Here is a 24,904-nt window from a genome sequence, read left to right on the forward strand (position 1 = left end):
CTTATTAAAAATGAATTTTATTAAGCAAGTTCTGTTGGGACAAAAAGCGCTGCTTTCCCCAGCTTTACAGAAGCACACACCGAAGTGAGCTTTGGCAGGTGGGTTCGGGAACAAGCCATGGGATACATATGCACACTTGGCCTTTTTTTCTTTCACACTCATATTTCTTTGTGCTACGAGGATCGTCATGACAGCCTTATCTCTCAAATAAAGCCTGTTACCTCATCCCTAATTGCTTATCCAAAGGCAGGCAAGCTCTAATTTCTCCACATTAGTAAATGACACCGAAGAAGAACAGCTTTGTTTGCACTGGCTCACTCAGGTTCACCAGCGTACGCCCCCAAGTGCATTAGGAAACCTTGTGCTTCGCCTGTGGCCGGGGGAGGTGTGCTCACCTTACTCAAGAGCAGCACTTCATTTATTTACTTTTTGCTCACGTTCACAGCCCTATTCCCCTCTTCCTGATGAAAACACTTGAGTGACCTAGGTCAGCATTGCACCGCTGTGGGTACTCACTCCCCTTCAAGTTGGGGGGTAGTGGCAGTTGTCCTGGGAGGACCAGTGGCCTCCCTGATTTTAAGGCTCACTTTCTTGGCCACCTGCCACTCACCTTTCCCTCGACGCCAAGAGGCTTTCCACAAACCTTTGCAGTGATGCTGGCAGCTTACCCCAGGTTGTGAGATGGCACCCTTGCTTCTCCTTTCTGAAGCATTACAGGAATAGTCTTGTGGATTTTGTAAGTGAACGTGAGGTGGGTAGGCTTGTGGGGGTTGGAGAATTGAGAGTGGCCGTCAAGTTCTGAATGAGTTCTGTGCCTGTGCTCCACAGAGCAGTGAGCATGCTCGGATCCCCCTGGGAATCAGCATTGTCCCTCCTGTCACCACCAAAGAATGTTATTGGTAATTTAAAGAGCCTGTACATATGAGCATTTTCATATCTCAGGATTGTACGCTTATTTCTTTTCTTTTTCCTCAGAATGAAATGGATGACGTGCCCTTCTTTGATATCCAGCTGCCTTACGAGTTGGCAATCAATATATTTCAGTATCTGGACAGGAAGGAGCTAGGAAGGTGTGCGCAGGTAAGCTGTCGTAACGGATGGTCAGGATTCACCTACACGCGTAGTTCAAGTAGGAAACGCTTCCATGACAGAAATGTACTTCGCAGAATGACAGAGAAGTAGTGAGTTGGGTAGCAGCTTTACTTGAAGGAAAGTCACCTTGAACTGAAACAGTTGTGTTCCACATCGTCACGTGGTATTTATCTTCTTGTGACCGTGGCCCAAGAGTCATATTCTCCCTGCAGTCTGAGTCTCCCTGCCATGGCTGCCCTGCGGCCACATGCTTGAGGCTGACAACTCTGTGCTCGGCCTTTACTGAGCTAGCCAGAGCTGTTAATGTCCTCGCCAGTTTTTAATGCAAAGATGTGAGGTCTCGGTTAAATTAAGCTAGTCATTAGGTTGGGAGCTGAGGGTCAGCCTGGGGACAAAATAGTGAAGTCATGTTTCAGACGTATCATCCAAATTACCCTTTAAACACTGGAATCCCACTCAGGTTCGAGGCATCTGAGGACTGAGACCCTCCCCCACCGACAGAACCATGGACCAGTGTCACCCATCTTGTGCCTGCTCTGGGACACATGCCACTGGAGTGGAATGCTGGGAGAGCTGACCTAGGCCATACTTCACTGTGTGCACGAATCACGGGGGATCTTGATAAAATGCAAATTCAGATTCAAGAGTTCTGGGATGGGGCTTGATAGCCTGCATTACTACCAGCTGATGCCAGTGTTGCTTTGGCTTTGCTTTGAGAGGCAAGTCCTTATGCCATTAAAATTGGTCTTTTATTCTCTACTTTTTAGTGAAGAGTATTTAATTTCTCATAAGTTAAATGTGTATATGATTGCTGACCATTTGGCTTTTCGTGGACAGCTGTGTTCCCCCGAAGACGCTGGAGTATCCATTGCCCATAAGCACCAAATAATTAATTTGTTTAGTAGTTACCATTTCCCATCCATGGATTCTAGAATGCATTTGACACAAGTTTCTGGGCCTTCAGGAGAAAGGGTTTAGTGTAATCAAGTGGTAGGAGAACTATACGCCAAAAATCCAAAGCACCATCATGAATGTGAATTAAAAACACTAAGGCAGTTTGAGAGTGGTGAAAACTGTAACCAAACTTAGACTCTAGAGCTTGCTAACTCTATGGCAGTTCAGTGAAATCACACAAAATACAGAACAGTTTAGAGAGTTTCTGGTTTTACTCTATTGCCCTATTGTGATTTTACCGTTTCCCTATTTTGAAGCATTTTGCTTAAGCAAAATTATTTTTCTACTTAAATACGAATCTGTAAAAGCTTTCAGTGTTGTTGATTGCTACAGTATCACCAGAGGGGGGAGGGTGTTGGCAAACATTTTTTGATGCAGAGTGTAGAAATCTTTAGGAAATGATGGAAGAAATTATTCAAAGGCCAAAATTCACAAAATAAAAATGTTTGAAGTGTAAACCATGCTCGGAGCCTATTGATTGCGTTAAGTAAGAGTACCTATATTGTCTTCTTCTTTCCCTTGGAAATTGGATTTGTTACATTCTAACTTTACATGTTGGCCCTGTTCCCAAGAGTTGAAAACAAGGGTGTAGCTAAATGAGTCCAGCTCCTGGATTTCAGCCTGATGCTGTTAGCCGAAGTCTTGGAACAGGGTCTAATAGCTAGCTTTCTACAAAGTCAGCATTAGATGATAAAATCTTCATTCTTGATAGGGAGCTGCTGTTTAAGGAATCATTTCTTTAACGTTGCTTTTTGCTCTCCTGCTTTGTAGAGGGCCATGTGGCTTTCACATCTGCTGCTGGTTTTCTCTTCCAAAGAGTTTATCAGTGAAAGATAGGATCTAGTGGAAGAAGAGATCCCCCTTTTGGTACAATGGGGCTGCATTCCAGGGTGGATTGGTTATGCTGGTGAGATTATTCTGCAGGTGTGAACAGTCTAATTTGCAACACAGTAGTTCAATTGTCCACCAGAATTCTTCCCTCCTGGGCCAGTTGGATTTGGGTTTTTGTTGTTGTTGTTAAACTTAATTTGTAGAGCACACGTATAAGAATAGAAAGTATCCTTAAAGAGAACCCCTGAGGTGGTTCTGATCCTCAAAGCCAGGATTTTTTTCATAGAGCTTTTGCAGGAAAGTGACAATGGATGTCCAGTCATTTGTAGAATTGGCTTTGTTTTTCCAAACATTAAAATGAAACCGCAGAGTAATAAAAATAAGTATCATTTTCATTTGTTTCTCACGGTGTTTTTATTTTTGAAACAGGGAAAAGAGCCTTCTGTTGACTGAAACGTCCTGCTGCTTTATGATTTTATTTTACAGGGGGTTTGCTCTCTGTCTCATTCTTTGTCTCTCTGGTTCTCTTTTAATCTAGCTGCCTTGGGATTTCAGTGAAATTGGTTGGACCAGTTATGTGGAATTGGCACCATGAACTATCTGTGTGCCCTTGGAGAAAACCTGTTTGCTTAGATCTTTATGCCAAATTGGTAACTGACTAACAGTAAGGAACCCTGATTGGGGAGGACTTCTGAGCTTTCCTTATGCCACAAACTATGCTGGAGAACTGATTTGGCTCTGACTTTGTCTCCTTTCTGCATCCCCCCTTTTTCTGTTTTGTTAGGCTTTATGCTTCAAAACTGAAGTGCTACTATGTTAGCTTGTGATCGTTGTGTACTCTGGATGCTGATCTCTCTAGCTCCTTGCTACCCGTAGCTGCCTCTCGAGGGATTTAGTACCTCTGTGGGAGTTTCATGCTGAAATGTCTCAGTGTGGTTTTTAGTAAGCAGTTATACATGGGGCAGTTCACTGAGCAGTTTATCATTTGGATGTTTGTAACTTTATGTTCATTTTTTGTGTGTACGCCTATAGGATTTCCTGGCACTTTAAAGGATAATGTTTTGAAATGGATAACAATGACAAAACTGTTGATTGCAAAATTGCAAAATTGTTTGGTTTTTATGAGAAAAGTAAGTGCGCTGTTGTATTACAACATGAGTAATTCTAAGGAGTAAAGGTTTTTAAGTATTCACCAATGTTCATTGAAGAAACTTTAAAAATAATTATAAATTCCCAGCTGTTAAAAAAAAATAGTACAGAGAAGTTCTAAGTACTCTTCTCCATTTCCTCTGTTGGTAATGCCTTGCAGAACTATAGAACAGTATCAAAACCAGGAACTGACATTTATAAAGTCCATGAAACTTATTCAGGTTTTACCAGTTTAACATGCACTTATTTGTGTGTGACCACACAGTCAAGATACAGAACTTCCATCACAAGAATCTTTCCTGCTACCCTTCTATAGCCACACCCTTCCGCATCGCTGACTTCTGACAGCTGCTAATTTGTTCTCCGTCTCATAACTCTGTAATTTTGTTTTTTAATTTTCATCCTTAACATATATTTTAGTTATATGTACTTCCTAATGTGTGATTTTAGAAATTTAGCTGCATAAACAACAAGGCCATGTTTTTCAAGTAAAAGGTAGAAAAATGTGCTTAAAGAATGTAATAAAGAAAAAGAGGTAGATGGAGAGGTTAAAAACTTAAGATTTATGATAAAATTGGCACGCAAGAAGGAGGTGTTACCAAAATAAATAAGTAATTCTGGAACGAAAGCCCAGTCTATTAGATTATGATATTTCAAGATTCAGGGAAAATGTGATCTTATGATCTTCCCAGATGTCCAAATAGGAGAAACTAAAATCCGAGTTTTTCTAGCTAAAGATCTTAATGATGTCTTTAAAAGTCGAGAATCCAGAGCCAAGTGTAACTGGGTTAATTCGCATAGCAGAAATGATTCTGAGGACCTGTAGTTGCTGGTGGGGTTCCCTTAGTTCTTAACTTCTGCCTTTGCCCCCAGACTACTCTCAGGGCATGCCCAAGACCCAAGGACCCACAGGAGTTTTCTTTTAATTCACCAGGTTGCAATGGCTGCCTCCTCTGAAAAGGGTTAGGGAAAAGCAAAGCAACTCCAGAAGAAAAGACGGGGAGTTGGATGAAACCAGAATGGCAGAGTAGTGCTAACCCCTTGAACAGAGTGGTGAGGACTTGGGAGTTTTTTATACTGTTTGCTTTACTTTTGTGTGGTTAAAATTTTCCATATTAAATTTTTTAAATATATTTTTATTGAGGTACAGTCAGTTTACAATGTTGTGTCAATTTCTGGTGTACAGCACCATGCTTCAGTCACATGGGAACATACATACATTCGTTCTCGTATTCTTCACCATAGGTTACTACAAGATACTGAATATGGTTCCCTGCGCTATACAATATAAACCTGCTGTTTACCTATTTTATATATATTAGTTAATACATATTAAAATTTAAAAGAGAAAAAAATTAGAAAAGCCAGAGATTGTATTTGAATAAGAAAGTCAGAGCCTCCCGAGGGCAGCATGTGCCAGGAGTTGACCTTTGAAAATAAAAGCAATCTGTTTTTTGTTTTTTTTTTTTAAGCATCGAACTTAGGAACAGTTGGACTTACTCTTCTCATGCAGTTATTTACAGAGGGCCTACTGTGTGCCGTGTGCCATTCTAGACAGTAAATACAGCAGGGAGCAAAACATAAAAACCCCTGCCTTACAGAAAGCTTTACATCATATGCAGTAAATACGTTGTTAAATATAGAACGTGTCAAATGAAGATAAGTGCTGTGCTGAAAAAAAAGACAGCAGAGATGATGTTGGGGTTGCACTTTTAAGTGGCCAGGGACGGCCTCACAGAGAAGGTGACCTTTGATGAGAGGCCTGAAGGAGGGAAGAAGGAAGCTGTGCAAGTCTCAGGCAGCGGCGAATAGCAAGTGCCAGGGCCGTGAAGTGAGCGCACCTGCTGTGTTTGAGGAACAGCAGGAAGGTCACAGTGGCTGATTGTGATAGCCGAGTAATGGCCTCCCCAAAGATGTTCCTGTCCTGATCCTCAGAACCTGTGACTGTGTTACCTGTTATGGTAAAAGGACGTTTGCAGATGTAAGTTGAGGATCTTGAGACGGTGATTATCTTGGATTATCCAGGTGGATTCAAAATAATTACAAAGCTCCTTAGAGGGTGGTAGGAGGTCAGAGAGGAGAGGAGATGCTAGATTGCCAGCTTTGAAAATGGAGGAAGAGGCCACAAGCCATGGAATCTACATGGCCTCTCAAAGCTGGAACAGGAAAGGAAGCAGATTGTCCTCTGAAGCCTCCAGAAGGAATGCAGCCCTGTCACCAACACCTTGATTTTAGACTTCTGGTTTCCAGAGCTGTAAGAGAATAATTGTGTATTATTTTAAGCTGGAAGTTTGTGATAAGTTAGAGTATCGGGAGAAAATTAATAAAGGGGTGTAGTGAGCAGGTAGGGATAAGAGACGGAGAGATGGTCCGAATTCGAAAGGCACTTAATCTGTTAACAGAAACTGAACTTTTATCCTGAATGAGATGGGAAACCATTGAAGTGTTTTAAGCAGACGAGTGACAAGGTCTGACTTAGGTTTTAAAAGGGATCACTCTGGGGAGGAGGTTATAGCTCAGTGGTAGACATGAGGTTATAGCTCAGTGGTAGACATGAGGTCATGGGTTCAATCCCCAGTACCTCCTCTAAAAATGAATAAATTGATAAACTTAATTGCCTCCCCCCTCAAAAACAACAACGACGACAAAAAGGGACACTTTGGGTGCTATGTGAAGAATAGGCTCTCAGGGGTCAAGGACGGCAGCAAGGAGACCAGTTAGGGTGCCAGGAGCACACAGTGGTTTGGACTAGACTGTGCTGGTAGAAGTGGGCAGAGTCAGGATTGCTGATGGGTTGGGTGTGGGGAGAGAAGGGTCAGCAGGACCCTAGGGTGTTTGGCCTGAGCAACCAGATGGATGAGACTGCTGTTACTGACGAGAGGAAAACGGTGGGATGAGCAAGTCTGGGAGAGATTAGTAGTTGGAGGTGAGGCTGGAGATGAGATCCGAGTTGAATTGAGGGCTGAAAAGGTACATTTAGAAGCTCTCAGCACATGGATGGTATTTAAAGCCAGGAAACTGAACGAGATCATCAGGGAAGCAAGTGTAGACGAAGGAGGGAATTCGGGGATTGAGCCCTGGCACAGCACAGTGATTAGAGGAGATGAGGAGATGAGGAGACTGAGAAAGGGAGACCTGTGAGACGGGAAGAAAACCCAGACTACAGAGTCCCCTGAATCAAGGAATAGAAGTCTTCAAGGAGGTGAAGGTGATCACAGGTGGTAAGTGCTGCTGTCAGTCAGGTAAGAGGACTGAGAAATGGCTGTTGGATTTACCAGTTGGAGGCAAGAGGCGTGGTGGGGACAAAAGTGAGGGAGGCCCAAAGCAAATGAGAAGGAAGGAAATTGAGATAATGAGTCTACATACAGCTGTCTGTACACGGTGTGTCCCCTCCAAGTAGATATGGTGTATCAGTGCTGGAGTTGAACAATGACACTTTTTCCCCTGTTATGGGCCTCACTGGTAACCCTAATCCAAGCAGAGTTAATAAAGCTAGTTTTTGAGCCAAGGGCTTTTTTTTTTTTTTTTTTTAAATGCTGCAATTCATAGTGGTGCTATAAAGCAAAATGCTGGAGACACTTTTATGAGCAAATTCTTGCAGCTGAGGCTCACTCAGTGGGGCTTTTACTGGGCAGGGCCCTTTCAATCCTGGTGTGTGAAAGAAAGACCATTAGGCCTTTGGAAAATTCAGGCTTATAAACCTTCTAGATTTAATGTAACTTAAGAAATCAAAATAATCAGATTTCCTTTTGGTGAGACTCTTTAAAATTTACTTGTGAAAGTTTAACTAGGTCTTTTTCTTGTGTGTTTTTTTTTTTCTTCAGTATTAAAAGAAATTCTTAGAACCTGTCATTTTTGTTCTCCTTTAAAAGAAGAGTTAAAAGGCAACCCTTCCTTTATAGTTTACTAAAGAAATTGTTGGCACATTTCTGTGTTTAATACTGAATTGTAGGTATGATCCTGATCCCTTTTTGGAAATAATTCTCATCTCTAGCTTTTATAAATCCCTCAAAGAGCTTTATTGTTTGTTACCCAAGATTTAAACTTTATCCCAAATATTTTCTACAGAAGAAGCCCTTGGTTTAGGGGTTAGCAGTTAGCACTGGGGAGGGCACATTGAAACATCAGCTTTTTGTTTTCAGGTTTTCATCCCATAACCCTGTTGTACAAATTTCAGATTGTGCTATTTAAAATGACTTGGCATTTTCTTTGAAGCTGATATAAAAATGTTTTCAGCTTCTAGGGTTTTTAAGGTCTGACATATTTGAGACCTCTTAAAGTCCCCGAAAAGTTTATCTGTTTTAAAGTAGCTGAAATTTGTACAGTTTAGTTCTCATGAAGACTCGTCCAGAATATTTAATTGGGATTTTCTGGTTTGTAATCACTGAGCATTGAATTTCGATTCTCTTGAAACACCGATGCTTCACTGGCTCCATCTAACGAAGTGCAGCCTTGTAGCTAATTTTGGGATTACAGGATTGAAAAGATAGCCCCGTGTTTAGGGTCAGTCCTGTGATCCAACCTGACTGCAAGGGCAGAGACCAAAACTTCTCCCTTTAGCTCCCTGAGCCATGGGGAGGCAGCCCCCCATCTGAGCACATCCATGGGATGTTGCTCATCTGCAGAGGATATCAGGTTGGCAGGTTAAGGTGGAAAATGGATGAGAATGACTGGCCCTAGTGCCCAGCCTGCAGTTAGTGCCCAGCACACACCTTAAATCGACTGACTGGTAATAACCCATATCACTGTTGTGTGAGGTGTCTTCTGGAGGGCACTAGGCTTTTGAGACACTTCTTGCAAGAAGCAGGAGCCAAGACAGGTTTGAGAAATGCAGCTTCTATTATCTCCTTCTTAGAGCTAGGCAACACAGATTAGCCTATTTAAAGCTCAGACGTTCTGCAGTGAAGACTCTTGCTTAGTTTAGTTTAAACCAGTGTTCTGCGAACTCATGTGACCATGGAATCCTTTTCTAAAGTAACTTATTAACGCCCTGAGGAACTGCTGTTCCACTGAACGTGCTTAGGGAAGTGCTGGTCTGTGTAATGAAATAATGACTTACATTTATATGATCTCTTAGCTACTCTGAGTCTTTCATCCAGTAGTTACATTTCATAATTTCTACAAAATTTTACATTTTATAATTTTTACAAAAAAGGCTCATATATCCCAAGGATCAGAGTAAACTCGCATGTGTTTAGTTAGCACTGTGTGCCTTTGAGAACCCATGAGGGCGTCTGTGTGTTCGCCCTTATCTCATAATTTATTTAACCCTGAATTCCAGGGGCCTGCGGGAGAAGTACTCTGCTCTGGAGCTATTTGGGTTGTAGCCTGGCTCCATCACGGCTGATGTTGGTTGATCCTGATCTGTGCTTCATGATTGCCTAGTGCTGAGACTCACTTTGGCACAGACAGATGGACAGACACCACCCAGTGTCATGGACAGGCTCAGCTGTGGACCAAACATGCCAAAAATAAAACCATGGTGTTCTGTCTAGTCAGAACTGGAACTCCAGTGTTATTGTGTCATTATCCTGTTCTTTATTACCTGACCACTTGTGATCAGATGAGGGTTTGTTTCCCTGGTGCCCTTATGGCTAAGATGGAGAAGTGTGGGATGACAGTGTGGTTAAGTGGATTTGTAACTGATGCTGTGGCCATGCCCAGGGTGGGCTACTTAATGGATCCATGTCAGCCTAAGGGGAGGGCTCTAGTGGTTTGCCATGGGCTCTATCCTCAGCCCCATCCTGGTTAATTTTTTAAAATAATTAAGACACGAAGGTCCACAGACTGTATTTTGCAGATGACTTATGCTAGGGAGAAGTAGCTAATGCAAGGGATGACAGAATTGAGATACAAAGATGATATAAAATGCTGAGGGTGGGTTTGTGCCATGAGCTGGATTTAGAATTGATAGAAAGTTTAGAAAGTTAAGAATTTAAGTGTAAAACATACTAGTGTGAGAGTAAGAAATAAGGACTTTTTTTTTCTTTAATTGCAGTTTGTGTTTAAAAAGACTGGAAATTGGTAAATACCAAATTGAGATTACCCTTGGGGAAAAGGATGTTGATGCTGAGAGATGCACAGGAGTTTTAAGTTTATCAGTGGTATTTCTTAAAGCAGGGTGGCAAGTCCATGCATGTTTGTGATATTCTTTATACCTTTTTGTTTGCCTTAAATATTTAATAAAATAGACTCTGGAAGCTTGGACCATTCATTTAGTAGCCATGATGATGTATCTTCAAGTGAAGTAACAAATTAGTATGTGATAAAATCCTTCTTTTCATGGTACTTGAAAGTCTGTATTTGGGGTATTGTTTAGTCCCAAGTACCAAATTTGAAGAGGGACAGTGTGGATGCATAAATATTCGGGCCCACTTTAGAGATAATGGATATGGGAGCTAGTCCTGTGACAGTTTGTTGAAGGAAACAGGTAGTATTTAGAACTTAAATGTGCCATCAGAGTGTTCTGTTGGTCAGTATTGCCTTGACCTACTTTTGGTTGAGTAAGGCATTGAAATAATGATTATTTTTAGTATAGTTTGAGATGGGAAATCGGGAAATTTGAGACTGAAGTGACCTGAGTTCTTAGATTCTGACTCATTTTTACTTTAAGTTCTAGACTCTTTCTGTTGCCATGGAGCAGGCAGAAAGCCATTAAAGATTTAATGAAAGTTCTTTATTAAAAATCTAAGAAGCTAATGGCTTCCTTATTTAAAGTAATATTTGGAACAGCATAATTTCATAGTAAGGAATTTGTGTATCCTGTGGTACTATCAGTAGTGATCTGTAGGAGTATGTGCCATATATGGAGAGAATTACATTTGTAAAGTACTTTTCTATGAGCTCCTTTAGATACACAACTGTTCTGTTGGTTGGTGGGGTATGTTGCTCACACTTTAAAGATAAGGAAACTAGGGCCAGAGGGTCATAGAATATAGTGTTTTAAGGGACATTTTGGCGTCTGACTCCTCTGTCCCATCCCTCATTTCACAGAGGAGGAAAGAGGTGCAGAGAAGCTTAGTGGCTTTCCCATAGTAACCTAGCTTCTTACTGAAAGACCTGGCACTAGATTGAGTTTTTTCTACAACTGTAACTGGTTTTCTATTACATCACACTGCTTCTTGAATAATGGAGGTGATCATAAAGACATGTTCCTGAAAATATATATACATTCCTATCACTTTAGGTCTCTCTGGAGAAATTACTATGTAAAGGAACTTTGCCATGATTTTTTCTTTTGTACAGTGTAGATTTTTTTTTAAATATAAAGAACTCCATCACTATTTTTAATGATAAGTTTTTAAATGAGAACTTCTGGTTTTTGTCCTTTATTCTAGTAATATATTACATTGATTAAAAAAAAAAAGTAACCAACCTTGCATTCCTGGGATAAATTGCATTTGATTGTAATATATAATCCTTTTTACATATTGCTGGATTCAGTTTGCTAGTGTTTTGTTGAAGATTTTTGTATATATCCATAAGGAATATTATGAAGTCTTTGTCTGGTTTTGGTATCAGGGTAATACTGGCCTCCTAGGATGAGTTGGGATGTGTTCTTTCTTCTGTTTTTTGCAACAGTTTGTGAATGATTGGTGTTAATTCCCTTCTAAACATTTGATAGAATTCACCAGTGAAGCCATTTAGGCTTGGACTTTTCTTTGTGTAAAGTCTTTAAACTGCTCATTCAACCTCTTTACTTGTTTGTTATAGTTCTGTTCAGATTTTCTGTTCCTTCTTGAGTCGGTTTTAGTATTTTGTGCCTTTCTAGGAATGTATTGGGTTATCTAATTTGTTGGCATATAATTGTTCATAGTATACAGTCCTTTTCATTTTAGTAGTGGATAGTGATGGCCTCTCTTTCATTTTTGATTTGAGTAATTTGAATCCTCCCCACCCAGTCAGTCTGACTAAAGGTTTGCCAATTTTGTTGATCTTTTAAAAAGAACCAACTTTTATTTCGTTGATTTTTTCCCCCCTCTATTTCACTTATCTCTGTTGTAATCTTTATTATTTTCTTTGTTCTGCTTAGTTTTCTTTTTCTAGTTTAAGGTGGAAGTGGAGAGTATTGACCTGAGATCTTTTTCAGCTTAGGAGTTTTGGGGTATAACTTTCCCTCAAAGCACTGCTTTCACTGTGTCCCGTAAGTTTTGTATGTTCCATTTTTGTTGTCAGTTATCTCAAATATTTTATAGTTTCTCTTGCAATTTCTTATTTGACCTATTGGTTATTTAGGAGTCCATTGTTTAATTTCCACATGTTTATTTTGCAGATTTTCTTATGTGCTTGATTTCTGATTTCATTCCATTATGGTCAGAGAACATATTTTGTATGATTTCAGTCCTTTTAAATTTACTGAGATTTGTTTTATGGTCCAGCATCTGGTCTGTCCTGGAGAATGTTCCATTGCACTTGAGGAAAATATGCACTCTGTTGTTTGGTAGAGTGTTCTATGAATATCTCTTTGTCTAGTTGATTTGTAGTATTCAGTTGTTATATTTTCTTGATATTCTGCTTAGTTATTCTATCCATTATTAAAAGTGGAATGTTGAAGTCTTCAAGTATTGTTGAAATGTCCAGTTATTCTTCAGTTTTATCAGTTTTTGCTTCATGTATTTTGGGGCTCTGTTACATGCATATGCTTATAATAGTTATATCTTCATGATGGATTGATCCTCGTTATAAAAATATCCTGTCTCCAGTGACAATTTTTGACTTAAAGTTTATTTTATGTGGTATTAGTGTACAAATTCCAGCTCTCCTTTGCATATTGTTTGCATAGTATATCTTGTTCCCTCCTTTTACTTTCAACCTATCTGTGTGTTTGAATCTAAATATGTCTCTTGTAAACAGCATGTAGGTCATTTTTGTTTATTCTGCCTATCTGTCTTTTGATTGGAATATTTAGTCCATTTACATTTAATATAATTACTGATAAGGAAGCATTTATGTCTAACATCTTGCTGTTTGTTTTCAGTATATCATGTCTTTTTTAATTCTCTTTTCCTATAATACTATCTTCTTTGATGTTAAATATTTTTGTAGCATACCATTTTAATTCCCTTGTTTCTTCTACCATATTTTTGGAGTTATTTTCATAATGGTTGCCCTGGGGATTACAATGAACATCATAAAACAATCTAGTTTTGATTAATACCAACCTAATTTCAATAGTATACCAAAACTGCTCCAGTATAACTGTTCCCTCTCCTTTCTTTGTTCTATTATTTCCATACAAATTCTATGAGCCCATCAACACAGTTACAGGCAATGCCTTTTTAATCAGACAGAAGAAAAGAGATGTAAGTAAAAATACGTTTATACTGTCTTTTATATTTACCTATGGAGTGACCTTTACTTGGTGTACTTTATTTCCTCACGTGGATTGAGTTACTGTCTAGTGTCTTCTCATTTCAGCCTAAAAGACTGCCTTTAGTATTTCTTGTAGGCAAATCTGATCTGCTAGTGATGGAGTCTCTTATTTTTTGTCTATCTAGGAATATCTTAGTTTCTCTATTTTTGAAGAATATGGTTTTGCTGGATATAGATTTATTGGTTAGCAACTCTCTTTTGGTGGTTTGAATATGCTATTCCACTGCTCTCTGACCTCATGATTTCTGATGAGAAGTACAGAATCCCTTGTGCCTGAGTCTTTTTCTCTTGATGCTTTCAAGATTCTATCTTTGGCTTTCAGCAGTTTGACCATGATGTGTCTAGGTGTGGGTCTCTGAGTTTATTCTTCATGCAATTTGTTGAGCTTCTTTCATATGCAGATTAATGTTTTTCATTACATTGGGGGAGTTTTTGGCTGTTATTTCTTCAGATAGTCTTTCTACCTTCTTCTCTTACCCCTTCCTTTCTGGGACTCCCATAATGCCTGTGTTGGCCCACTTGGATAGTGTCACATGGATCTCTGAGGCTCTGTTAATTTTGTTCATTTTTCCGGTTTTTTTCTTGGTTCTGTTTCTTTCTCAGTCTGTATAATCTTAATTGACCTTAAGTTTGCTGACTCTTCTGCTAGTTCAAATCTGTTAAGCCCCTCCTATGAATTTTTTTGTTGCAGTTGTACTTTTCAACTCTAAAACTCCTTTTTGGTTCTTTTAAAACATAATTTTAATCTTTTTATTAGTATTCCCTACTTTGTTAGACATTGTGCTCATAAATTTATTTCTTTAGACATGCTTTACTTTAGTGTTTTGAACATATTTATAATGGATGATTTAAAGTCTTTGTTTAGTAAATATATTGTCTAGATTTCTTTGGGACAGTTTCTATTGACTGTTTTTTCTTCCTGTATATGAATCATACCTTCCTGTTTCTTTGCATGTCTCATATTTCTCTGTTAAAAAACTGGACTTTAAAAATAGTATACCGTTGGCCTTTGAACAACACAGGTTTGAACAACATGGGTCCACTTACACACAAATCATTTTCACTAAATACATACTGCAGTACTACAGGCTCAGCAGGGTGAATCCACAGAAGTGGAACCTTGGATATGGAGAGACAACTGTAACGTTACATACGGATTTTCAACAGTGTGGAGGATTGGTGTCCTCAACATTGTTCAGGGTCAGCTGTAATCTGGCAACTCTGGAAATCAGATTCTCTTCCCTCTGGAGGGTTTGTTGTTGTTTGTTTGTTTAGTGACTTTCTTGGACTAATTCTCTAGTTTATATTGTCATGTATGACCACTGAAGTCTCTGCTGAGTTAGCTTAGTGGTTAGCTAGTGATTAGACAGAGACTTCCTTAAATACATCGAACCAGGAAGTCTCCCAGTCCTTGCTGAGGTGCTGTCTGTATGTTGAGAATGTGCCTTCAGTGTGCCAGCAATTTACAGCTATGCCTTAGCCTTTGCTTCCTGCTTGTGTAGAGCCTCAAGATTAGCCAGAGTTGAGAGATCAGGGCCTTTTCAGGTCTTTCCTCATACCCATAGTCTTACACATGCCCACGGCATTCTTGAGTCCCAGAAATATACTGGAGCCTTTTAGCACCCACTATGGACATCCCATTCCCCCGGTTTTCCTAATCTGTCTTGTTATATCTGATCTAAGTCAGATCAGACAAGACAAACCGCGAGAACAGAGCTTTCCAGCAAGTTGGCAGATAGGCCAAATAGTAACAGTTGTCCAGGGATGGTACTTTTGGGGAGCTGTAAGCCCGTTTAGCTTCTCCAGTAGTTGCTAAGCTGCTGGTTTTTACAGCTACTGTAGTTGGATGCTATTAGTTTTCCAGGCTGCCACGGAGCTGGAGGATGAGGATGGGATTAATGCAAGTTACAGCAACACAAAGGTTGCTATTCTTACCAAGACTCAGCTGTTTTTCTTGAATAAATGCTCCTCAGAATGTTGCAAGTCTTTAGTTAATTTCCAGAATTCTGAAAAAGTTGATGTTGACAAATTTTGACAGTATTCTTGTTGCTTCTATGGAGGAGCAGATTTTCGGAGATCTTTATACTTTGTAGTCCTGAAAGTTAACTCCCTATCAGTACTTCATCAAGTGAGGCGCCCTTGTGTAATAAGAGTCTGCCACGCACATGCTGTGTGCTCTCTCTTCCTGTGTCTCATGTTCTCTCTTCTTAGCTGAGTATTTGATGTCTTGAAGTGGCCCAAGGGAGTGTTAAGGAGCACAGGTTACTGTGTACCACTGGTCATGATGTCTTACTTTATTAGAAGTGAATCTCGGCCTTTGGATGGGCAACAAGCAGAACGTGTTGCAGACCCAAGATCATGCTGATCTGCTGGATCGGTTTCTCATTTTGCCAGCAAGAGTCCATCTTCTGCAGTCTGCCCAAATTTGTACATTATCCCATGATGAAGTAAACCCACGCTCCCCAAAGTTAGGGTTGGAAGACAAAGCACCAATAGCTAAGATGGCCTTTTCCTCTGGATACTGTTGGGATTTGAAATTCAGTCCAGACATACCATTAATTTCTCTATATCAGGTCTTACCATCCTGGCTATCAGCTTGACTTTTCTGTTAACTATTTTTTTTAATCTACACATTTAAAATCTAAGTTTTCCCACATAACATAAATTTGAATTTCTCATACAACCAGAAGCTTTGTGTTGTGGATATTTATTTTATTACAGCTCTCTATTTCTGGAGGCCATCAGTCTCCAGCTCTATAAGATGGAAATACAAGTGCCTATTGGTAAAAAGTAAAAGATTCTGTTCTGAAAAGCTGTATATGATTTTGTATCTATTAACATGTTACAGTATTTTTTGTCTTTTATGTATTTATGTATTTTTCTCTTATATTTTACACATACATATGTATAAAATTAAGTAGTCTAAAATGTGATATTAGATGGTAGTACAACAATTTCGAAATCTTGAAAGATAAAACTAGAAACATTTGCTTGTATTTTTTTTCACCTCTGAGTGTTTTGTTAATGAGACATTTTATACTGCCATAAACCCAGGGCAGTAATAAAGGTGTTGATTGATTTTTGGATGACAAGAGGCTTCTCTAATTGCAGAATTTGACATTTGTGTCTCTTCTGCTGTTTTAGGTGAGCAAGATGTGGAAGGTGATTGCAGAAGATGAAGTGCTCTGGTACAGGCTGTGCCAGCAGGAAGGGCACCTGCCCGAGAGCAGCATCTCCGATTATTCTTGCTGGAAGCTCATCTTCCAAGAGTGCCGAGCCAAAGAACACATGTTAAGAACCAACTGGAAGGTAGGCAGTGGCCAATATCATTACCTGTAGGAGAATAACCTACAAGGACTCAGGAATCCAAGCTCAGGAATTAAACACCGAGTCCCTCCAATTACAGCCTGAGGTTAACTGCCAAAAACAGAGAGAGGAGTATGGCGAGCATCCCTTCAGCTGTTGGTCGTTTGTTGCCCATTTTGTTTACCATTAGAGTATCTGCCCCTGTTTTCAACCACACAATTTGGGAGTATCCTTTTGTCCTCCAGGAGAGGAAGGGTGGGTCTGAGGTGCTGGTCACCTCGCCTCCGGTGGTTAGGGTCTTTGGAGTAGTGCTCAATGCAGCCGCCTTTCACTGTCACCGTCTCCCTGGATGGATCAAGAAATCAGAAGCACTACCTGAATACAAAAGAGGAGCTGGAAGTGCTGTTTCCAGTAAATGCAAGAGAGAGATTATCAAACGTCTCCAAATACTGTCTTCTCTTCCCTCACATAACCTATTGGCTTGCTTCCATAACATTTATCACTTCAAAATCTCTACAGAAATATTAGATCACAGCTATGAATTTGCACAGTGAAGTGTTTCTGTAGGAAATAACTGTCAGGAGCAGTGTTACATAAAGCTGTTTGAGGCATGACGGGACAGCAGCGTGCTGGCCGTTTCTTCCTACCTGGGTAGCTAGATATTCTCTTTCCTCTCCTGTAAAGGTCAATCCTAATAGACTTTGAGATTAACAAGCTTTTGCTCATTACTGATGGTGACATATTGCCTGTGTGCATGTCTGTCCCAAGTCACCTCATAACCTGATTAGTGACCGATACTCTTGATCTGGGCAATGTCACAGTTTCCAGCAAAGTTAATAAGAGCAGGTTTTCTCTAACTCAGGAATTCTTAACCCTGGCACTAGCGACATTTGGGGCCAGAGACTTTTTGGTGAGTGAGGGCTGTCCTGGGCCTTCATTGCAGGATGTTCTACAGGCGTCTCTAGCCTTTAACCTGCTAGATGCCAGTAGCAGTCTCTTCCTACCCCCAGTCCTGGCAACCAAAAATGTCTTCAGATATTGTCAAATGTCCCCTGGGGGCAAAATCGCCCTTGATTGAGAACTACCTTCTAAAGAGAATTAGCATAGCCATCCTTAGGCCATTAAGACATCTCCACTAAGTAAAATCTCACTGGCCCCAGGGTTTGCATCCTCCCCAAGTAATAAACTTGCCCCCCTCGCCCCCCTTGCCCTCTGGCTCGTATGCTTGATCAGGTCTGTGTGAGAGACAGAAGTGAGAGCCAGCAGTGAGTTTGTTGAAGCTGCCCAGACAGGCTGGGGCCGGCATGCAAAGGGTCTAACCCTGGCAGGAGAGGCTGTCATTTAAGAAAGCTTGAGAGTTAGGCATTTCCTTGGGTCTTTTTGTCCAGAAAGGAGGGACACTTCTGAGATTTGTAAACATGAGAGCTGGAGATACTCAGTGTACCCTGGCTCGAATTCATAAATGTCAGACCCTGAGAGAGAGAGAGAAGGCAGCAGCTGAGATCTTTGTTTCCTTTTTGGTAATAGAGGAGTCGAGGGAAGGAAGCAGGTACGTCCTCCTCATCCAGGATGGAGGTGGCAGAAGTGAAGGTGTTTGAAGACCCATCTCTTAGTATCTGGTACTTGATTCCCCTATATGGGTTACATACAATTTAACTGAACGTCTTGTTTCTTGTTTTTCTCTAACAAGCACAAAGCCATATGTTTAGTAAGTGCTCAGTAAGTGGCTGTTGATTAAATGAACTGGAATCAAACTGCAGGCAGACTGGAGGGAGGCTTCTCTTTGGAGTGCCTTGGGCCCAGTTCCTGACACGTTACCAATCAGGACTACATGAGTGAAATGTCAGATGATGACTCTCGTGTTATAGCTGTGGTAATGGGATGCTTGTTGTGATTCTAGAATGAAAGGCGCCCTATGAAAACATAAAAATAGTGTTAGAGCAAGTTGCTTTCCCTTTGTGTGCCTTTGTTTTCTCATCTCTAAAGTGGGCTGAGGGTAGACCTGCTCATAGTGCCATGGTGAGGATGACTATCTAATGATACATCTAATGTTCCTCCTGTGGAGCGCGGCCCAAGTCTGCTGCTCAGTGAGTGCTGGCCTGTGCACACAGGTACTGTGGGTGGTGCTGCTTGAGGTCAGCCTCGGTACGGGCTGTGCCGCTGACTTGGTTTGTTATATCCTAGGTCAGTGTCTGGGGAGCCTGAGAAGGGACTCGGGTGTTCTCAGGTACTTCCACATAGGGGATGCCCTGTAAAGGCATGAACTTGATGTGGACCTGCATTCAGAGCCAGCGTGGAAATGGTTTAATAAGCTGGTTGTGGTGGCTGCAGTATTCCTTTTCCTGTTGTTTGCATACATTCTTTTCACTGTGGCATTCTAGGATCTCTCTAAGACAGGAATACCAGTGGAGCCCATGACGGGGGAGCCACATGACAGAAATTACTGGATGCCATAAGCACATGGGCCCTCTCCTTTTCTTTCAGCACCTTGGCCCTCAAAAGAGCTTTGCTATTCTGATCATTTTGGCTGTGGTCCTCACGCAGCTGCTCTGAAGTCCTTCCCTTCCATCCCTATGCCTCCACTAGCGGGACAGCTCCACTTGGATTTATCCAGTTTTATCTCTCAGCCTGGGACATGGTCCTGGAATTAAGTGAGAGCATCATGCAGATCATCTTGCCTGGAGCCTGGAATACAGATACTTCAGAAATACTGGCATTGAAGGAATGGATGTCATCATCTGCCTCCTAATAACATAGATAATAGTAATAGTAACTACCACTTATTGATCACATGCTTGTGCTGAGAAGTGTGCTTGGCACTTACGCACACATTTCTAATCCTTGTGCTGGTACAGCAAAGCTGAAATTCTGGATGACTTGGTATTTTTGAATACCTTTATTCATGCTTGCTTTTTGGCTTAGCTATCTCACTCTTCCCAGCATCCCACGTGTGAATACTTTATATCCCTCCAGATTCCCTGAATTTTTATTTTGAAAATATATATATATATATGTGAGATATATATGGAATCAATAAAAAACAATTATGATACAATAAATCAAAAGTCACAAACAGGCATATAGTGGAAAATACATCTCCCTCTTGCCTCTCTCCGCCTACTACCTAGCTCCCTCCTCAGGAGCAACTGTTATGGTTTTAAGGTTTCCTTTAAATACCATTTCCATGAACCTCTGACCTCTCAATCAGAAATAATGTCTTCTCTTCTTCATTTTCCCATCCTGATTTTTATCTTGTTGTATATACTTTTACATTTTATTCTGAGAGCTTCTATAAGGGCTGTTAATAGGTAAAATATCATTAAATACTTTCTCTCGTCTAAACTGAATGTTTTAGCATACTTTATACGTTTCTTCAGATCCTTGCACCAGCAGCCTCCTGTGGAGTGCAGTGGTTTCCAGCCTGTAATCCCCTTGAGGACCGGGCAATGTCTTGCACATCCCAGGCCCACTGGTTCTGTTCAATGTGTGTGCTAACTCGTAAATACTAATAGCTTAACGTGCTCGTTGTCACCTTTGTCCTTTTGAATGTCTTGGTGACTGTGAACACAGTCCATGCTGTAAAGAACTGCTGTGGAACGTAGGTGAGAGCGGAATGCTTTGTCTCTCAGCCATCCAGAGACTAGTATAAACTGCACCCCCTTTTCTTACGCAGAATCGCAAAGGCGCCGTGAGTGAGCTGGAACACATTCCTGACGCGGTTTTATGTGACGTGCATTCTCACGATGGCGTCGTCATTGCTGGGTAAGCAGAAGCAGTTTTTCACTTAATACTCTTCATCTTAAGGTCTTTCACTTTTCATGGACCGCCGCCTGAGTCCAGCGACCTCATCCTCCCCTCCCACTTCCAGCCCTTGTTGGAGATGGACGTCTCCACGCCTCCGTCCTCCGGTCCAGAGAGCTCTGAAGTTAGCGGTGAGAAGCGATGGGGCGGAGTGACTCTGGAACCTATTTGTCTCAATGTATCTTTCCAGCTTTTAAATCACTCTGTGGCATGTTATGCTAGATTTTCATTAGGGCAAGCAGTTTGTATTTTATGAAGACATAAAAAAGTCAAGCAAGAATAATAAGTGTTGGCACAAACAGGTCCTGTTCACGCTCTCTTGTTCTGAAGTCTTTATTATGAGGAAGGGCTGTGGCCACAGATAATCTTCCTTCCCCACCACACAGTTCGTATTTGCAGTTAACTTTTCCTGAAATAGGCTTTTTATTTGTCTCCGTGGCTGAGAAAATTTAATTTTAGCTTCTGCAAATTCCTTTGGCTTCTGTTTCAAAAACCACTTTCGTGAATCCTTCATATTTTATTGCAGAGATGTTTTTATGTGTTTCTTTAATGTATAAGAAGAAGGTAACTTTCTTTTTAGATTAACAAGAGGCTGAGCTAGAGTTTCACGTTGTGTACTTAATGCCATACAGTAGAGACCAGGACACTCAAACTTCTGAGTCTGGATTGGCTTTGGAGTGAGCCCTCCAGGAGGGGTTCTAATTGGAGGAAGAAACAAAAACAAGCCTTGGACTTAACAGTTCAGTCGTAAGGGAGTCTTTTTCTTTAAACTCTTGCCTTAAGAAATGTTCCCTTAAAGAGTACCATTTGAATTGGAATTTCAAAGAGTCAGATTATTTTAATATTTCGTGGTTTGTGATACTTATGAAAAAGTATTTTGCTTCAAACAAGATATGCCTTAAGAGAAACACTTTCCTTTAGCTTTTGTTTTACTGGCCATGATTTAGGGGTTAATGCCCTTCTTGGGAGTGTTGTAGAACTGTTACTTACCTGCAGGAAGGTTAACGGGCCAGAAATCTAGAATTCCCTCCATCCAGTTATCAGTGTGGCTCTGGGCTTCTGCCCCTCGTTGCTCAAGTGTGGGCCTGAGAGTTAATGCAGGGTAAGATCCTTTCCACCTGCAAATTCTGAGATTCCTCGGTAACTCCCAAAGGAACTTGAGCCACTCTAGCTTAAAGGGGTCCTCTCGTGTGTCAGAAGACCTTTGAGGGCAGAATGTTGAGACTGGGCTGAAAGAGTCAGAAAGGAATTAGAAATAAAAGAGGCTTTAATCTTGAAAGCCAGTTATGAATTTCTTATCTGGACACAGACCTCACAAAAGGCAGCCTGGCCATGAGTCCAGATGCCAGTCCTTCTTTTCCTGCCTCTCCGTTCCCTTAAGGCCTGCTCAGCATTATAGATTATGCCAGCACGAAGCGAAGCCATGGCAGAGTTTTGTGGATCGATAAGATGAAACGTGATCTGCGGGTCAGAGAGGCTCCTCACGGCCCCTCTTTCTAAGAGAACCTTGCGTTTATGGCCTAGCATCAGATACTTCAGTCTTGCTTGTATGTAGAGCATCTTGTGTTTATCATTAAAATTTTATCTGGTGGTTACGAAGCTTGTTTTCTGGGTCAGATCTTGAATCCCTTTTCATTTGAGACAGCGGTGTTTGTGGTTACCTCATTCCCAATCAATGCTGTATTCACCAGGCTTTCGACAGTCATGTATCTCCAAGGAGCTTCTTAAAGAGACAGTGGCCACCTCACCATTTCTTCCTCTTCTTCTTCTCTTGCATTGCTCCAATATTTATTCTTTCTTCCCTTTTTCTCTTATGTTTTACACAAGTAGAATCTGTTCAGAGGCTTGGTTTTGATATAGCTGCAGCTAACCCATGTAACATTTTTGCATTTAAACCTATTAAAATATGTTTATGTAATTGATGAAGATTCTGTTGCAGAATCTTTTCCCAGCTTCTTCCTACTTTTCAGTCCTCTGTGTAAATGCTCCTGGTTTGGAATCGCATTGCTTAGGCTTCGACTAGCTTGTATTACAGTTGACCCGGTCTTGGTTCTGCCTTACTCTTTGCACACAGAACCGGGTAACCTTCGAATGCTCTTTCATTCATCAACTCTGAGGCATTTGAGTCTCTGTCAAGTAAACAAGACCTGGATGCCTCCTACCTGAGGCTTCTTTTTCCAGCAGAGAAAACAGACATGATTCTCAAGGCTTTTGATCTTTCACTCTTGTCCACGAGTGTCTGCTTCCCTTACTGTCTCATGGATGATAATTTCCACTTACCTTTTCGTGATGTTCGGAGCCCTTTGAAATTTGTTTCCAACCTCCTTTTCTCCTCATTACTCTTCTCAGGGTACCTTTAGTTTTTTTTTTCGCCACACTGTTCTAGTTCCCCCTGACCACGTCTTGTTTTAAATTGAGATGCAGTTTACATATCACAAAATTCCCCTTTTTAAATTGTGTGAGTCAGCAATGTTTAGTATATTCACAAGATTGTGTAACTGTCCACCATTATCTAATTCTAGAACATTTTCATCACCCTAAAAAGAAACCCAGTCCCCATTCTTTAAGGTACAACTCAAGTCTTGCCTCCTGCCACAGGTGTCCATAGCTTTGTAGTCCCCACCCCAGCATCTCCCCTTGTTAGAACTCCTGCGGAAGTGATCATCTGAGCTTGTAGGGCAGCTAAACATGTGGCCTTGAGGCTTCACCTAAACATTTTTGTTTTATGTTGTTGTTTTACTTTTTTAACTTTACAGCCATGTATTTTCTTCCCAGTTAATTTGTAAGCATTGTTTAAAGCTAGAGGTGGTATGTAATATTTCATTAAATGCCCTGTAGTGCTTATACATTTTTTTATCTGAAATAAGCATTACCATTTAATAGACTCCCTTCTCCTCACCTGTACACTACATGTTACATGGGGAACTGGAGAAATTCCTAATTTCTTTTACCCGTTCTCTGATTACTTAGTTTTTTCAACTTAGAATCATACAGTTTTAAACCTAGAAGGAACGTTAGAGATTCTGTTCCGAAACACTGACTTTGTGTGAAGGAGCAGAGGCTCAGTGAGGTCCGGTGAGTGGGACTGGCATGCGTGCCCTGCACTACCTGGCCGGCTGTGCTTCTGGGACGTGCGTTTAGAGCTGGCCTTGGTGCTGCTTCTCCAGCCCTCACTTGCTGCTCTGACGGCCCATCTAGCGTAGTGTCATTTTAGTTTCTTTTGTGGCATGTACTTTTCTTTTCTGCTAAAAATGAAAGCAGTAGTAAAACCGTGTTGTTTTTGCAAAACTGTTAGAAAGTGGAGAAGAGAAAGCCAGCATGCTAACATAACTCCCGTTATGGTTTTTGGTGTTTACTGTTTATTTTTCAGTCTTTTTAAAAATACATACTTTAATTGATTCATGGGGATACATTTTTATATTTTCCAGATTATGAAGACATTTTACAAATACTCTCTTAATCTTCAGCTTCTTTCCAGTGTAACTTTTTGCCTTGAGGTTTCTGAACCATCCCTCAAGCCCGCTTTCCAGAGTGCACCTTCCTTTTCGTCAGCGCTGTAAATAACTAGAGAGTTTGATCTCGTTGACGGTACCCCTCTGAAAACGGTGGGGACCACGTATTTAGCATCTTTGTACCCTCAGAGCCTAACACCTGTCCCAGCACCCAGGAAACTTGGGGGAAAGTGGGTATAGAATGAAAATTCCTCACACTTCTGAGACCCTGCACTCTCTCTGAGCCTCCTTGCTGTATCTTTGACTTACTAAGCTCCTACTCTGGCCCTTCCTCTTGCCTCGCTGGTGGCATTCAACCACTTAGCAGTGACAGGCAGCATTTCGGAAAATAACGGAAACATCTGTTTTCTTTGGTCAGGTAGGTGCAAGTTCCTTCAGCTGTGACTAAGTACGTGATTCAAACACAATCTTTACTTTGATTTTCCAGCGAAAATTTTCCACTTTTTTAAATTGAGAAGAATTTGCACTCAGAAGCCACCAGTTTCTCTACAATAAGCCAGTGTTCGCTTTCTCTCAGAATTTGGCCTCTGTCTGCATTTTCTCAGTGATTTGATAGCATTTCTGAAATGGAGTGGGGTTTAGTGTGTGCCTTCTTTATATTTAGAAGAGATGTTATCTAGAAAGTTGGCTGATAAATGACTAGAAAGCATGATTTTTGTTTGTTTGGTTTTGGCTTTTGTTGATGAGTGCTGTGAGAATTTTTAAATGTCTCTCAAATTATGTTTATCATTGAGGAAAAAAGACTTAGACAAGACGGGGATGTGACGGCATCCCGCCCTGTTTTGTGATGCCTGGACTGTTCTTTCTCTGCACTTGCACTCTGGAAGTTAAGAGTGTTGAAAACAGATGACATCATGAGTTCAGAAAGGTCAAATTATCAAGCCTGA

The 24,904-nt window shown here is 40.8% G+C and overlaps 1 protein-coding gene across 1 annotated transcript in view; it reads left to right on the forward strand.

Annotated features, from left to right (window-relative positions):
* Window positions 1-24,904, forward strand: part of FBXW8 (F-box and WD repeat domain containing 8) — a 103,010-nt gene that overhangs the window by 12,479 nt on the left and 65,627 nt on the right. Inside the window, exons 2-4 of the mRNA XM_010998669.3 lie at window positions 976-1,080; window positions 16,543-16,707; window positions 20,378-20,466. Coding sequence (XP_010996971.3) covers window positions 976-1,080; window positions 16,543-16,707; window positions 20,378-20,466 — 359 coding nt within the window. The remainder of the gene's footprint in view (window positions 1-975; window positions 1,081-16,542; window positions 16,708-20,377; window positions 20,467-24,904) is intronic.

The sequence above is a fragment of the Camelus dromedarius genome, chromosome 31 (genome assembly GCF_036321535.1).
Source record: "Camelus dromedarius isolate mCamDro1 chromosome 31, mCamDro1.pat, whole genome shotgun sequence".
NCBI classification, from domain to species: Eukaryota; Metazoa; Chordata; class Mammalia; order Artiodactyla; family Camelidae; genus Camelus; species Camelus dromedarius.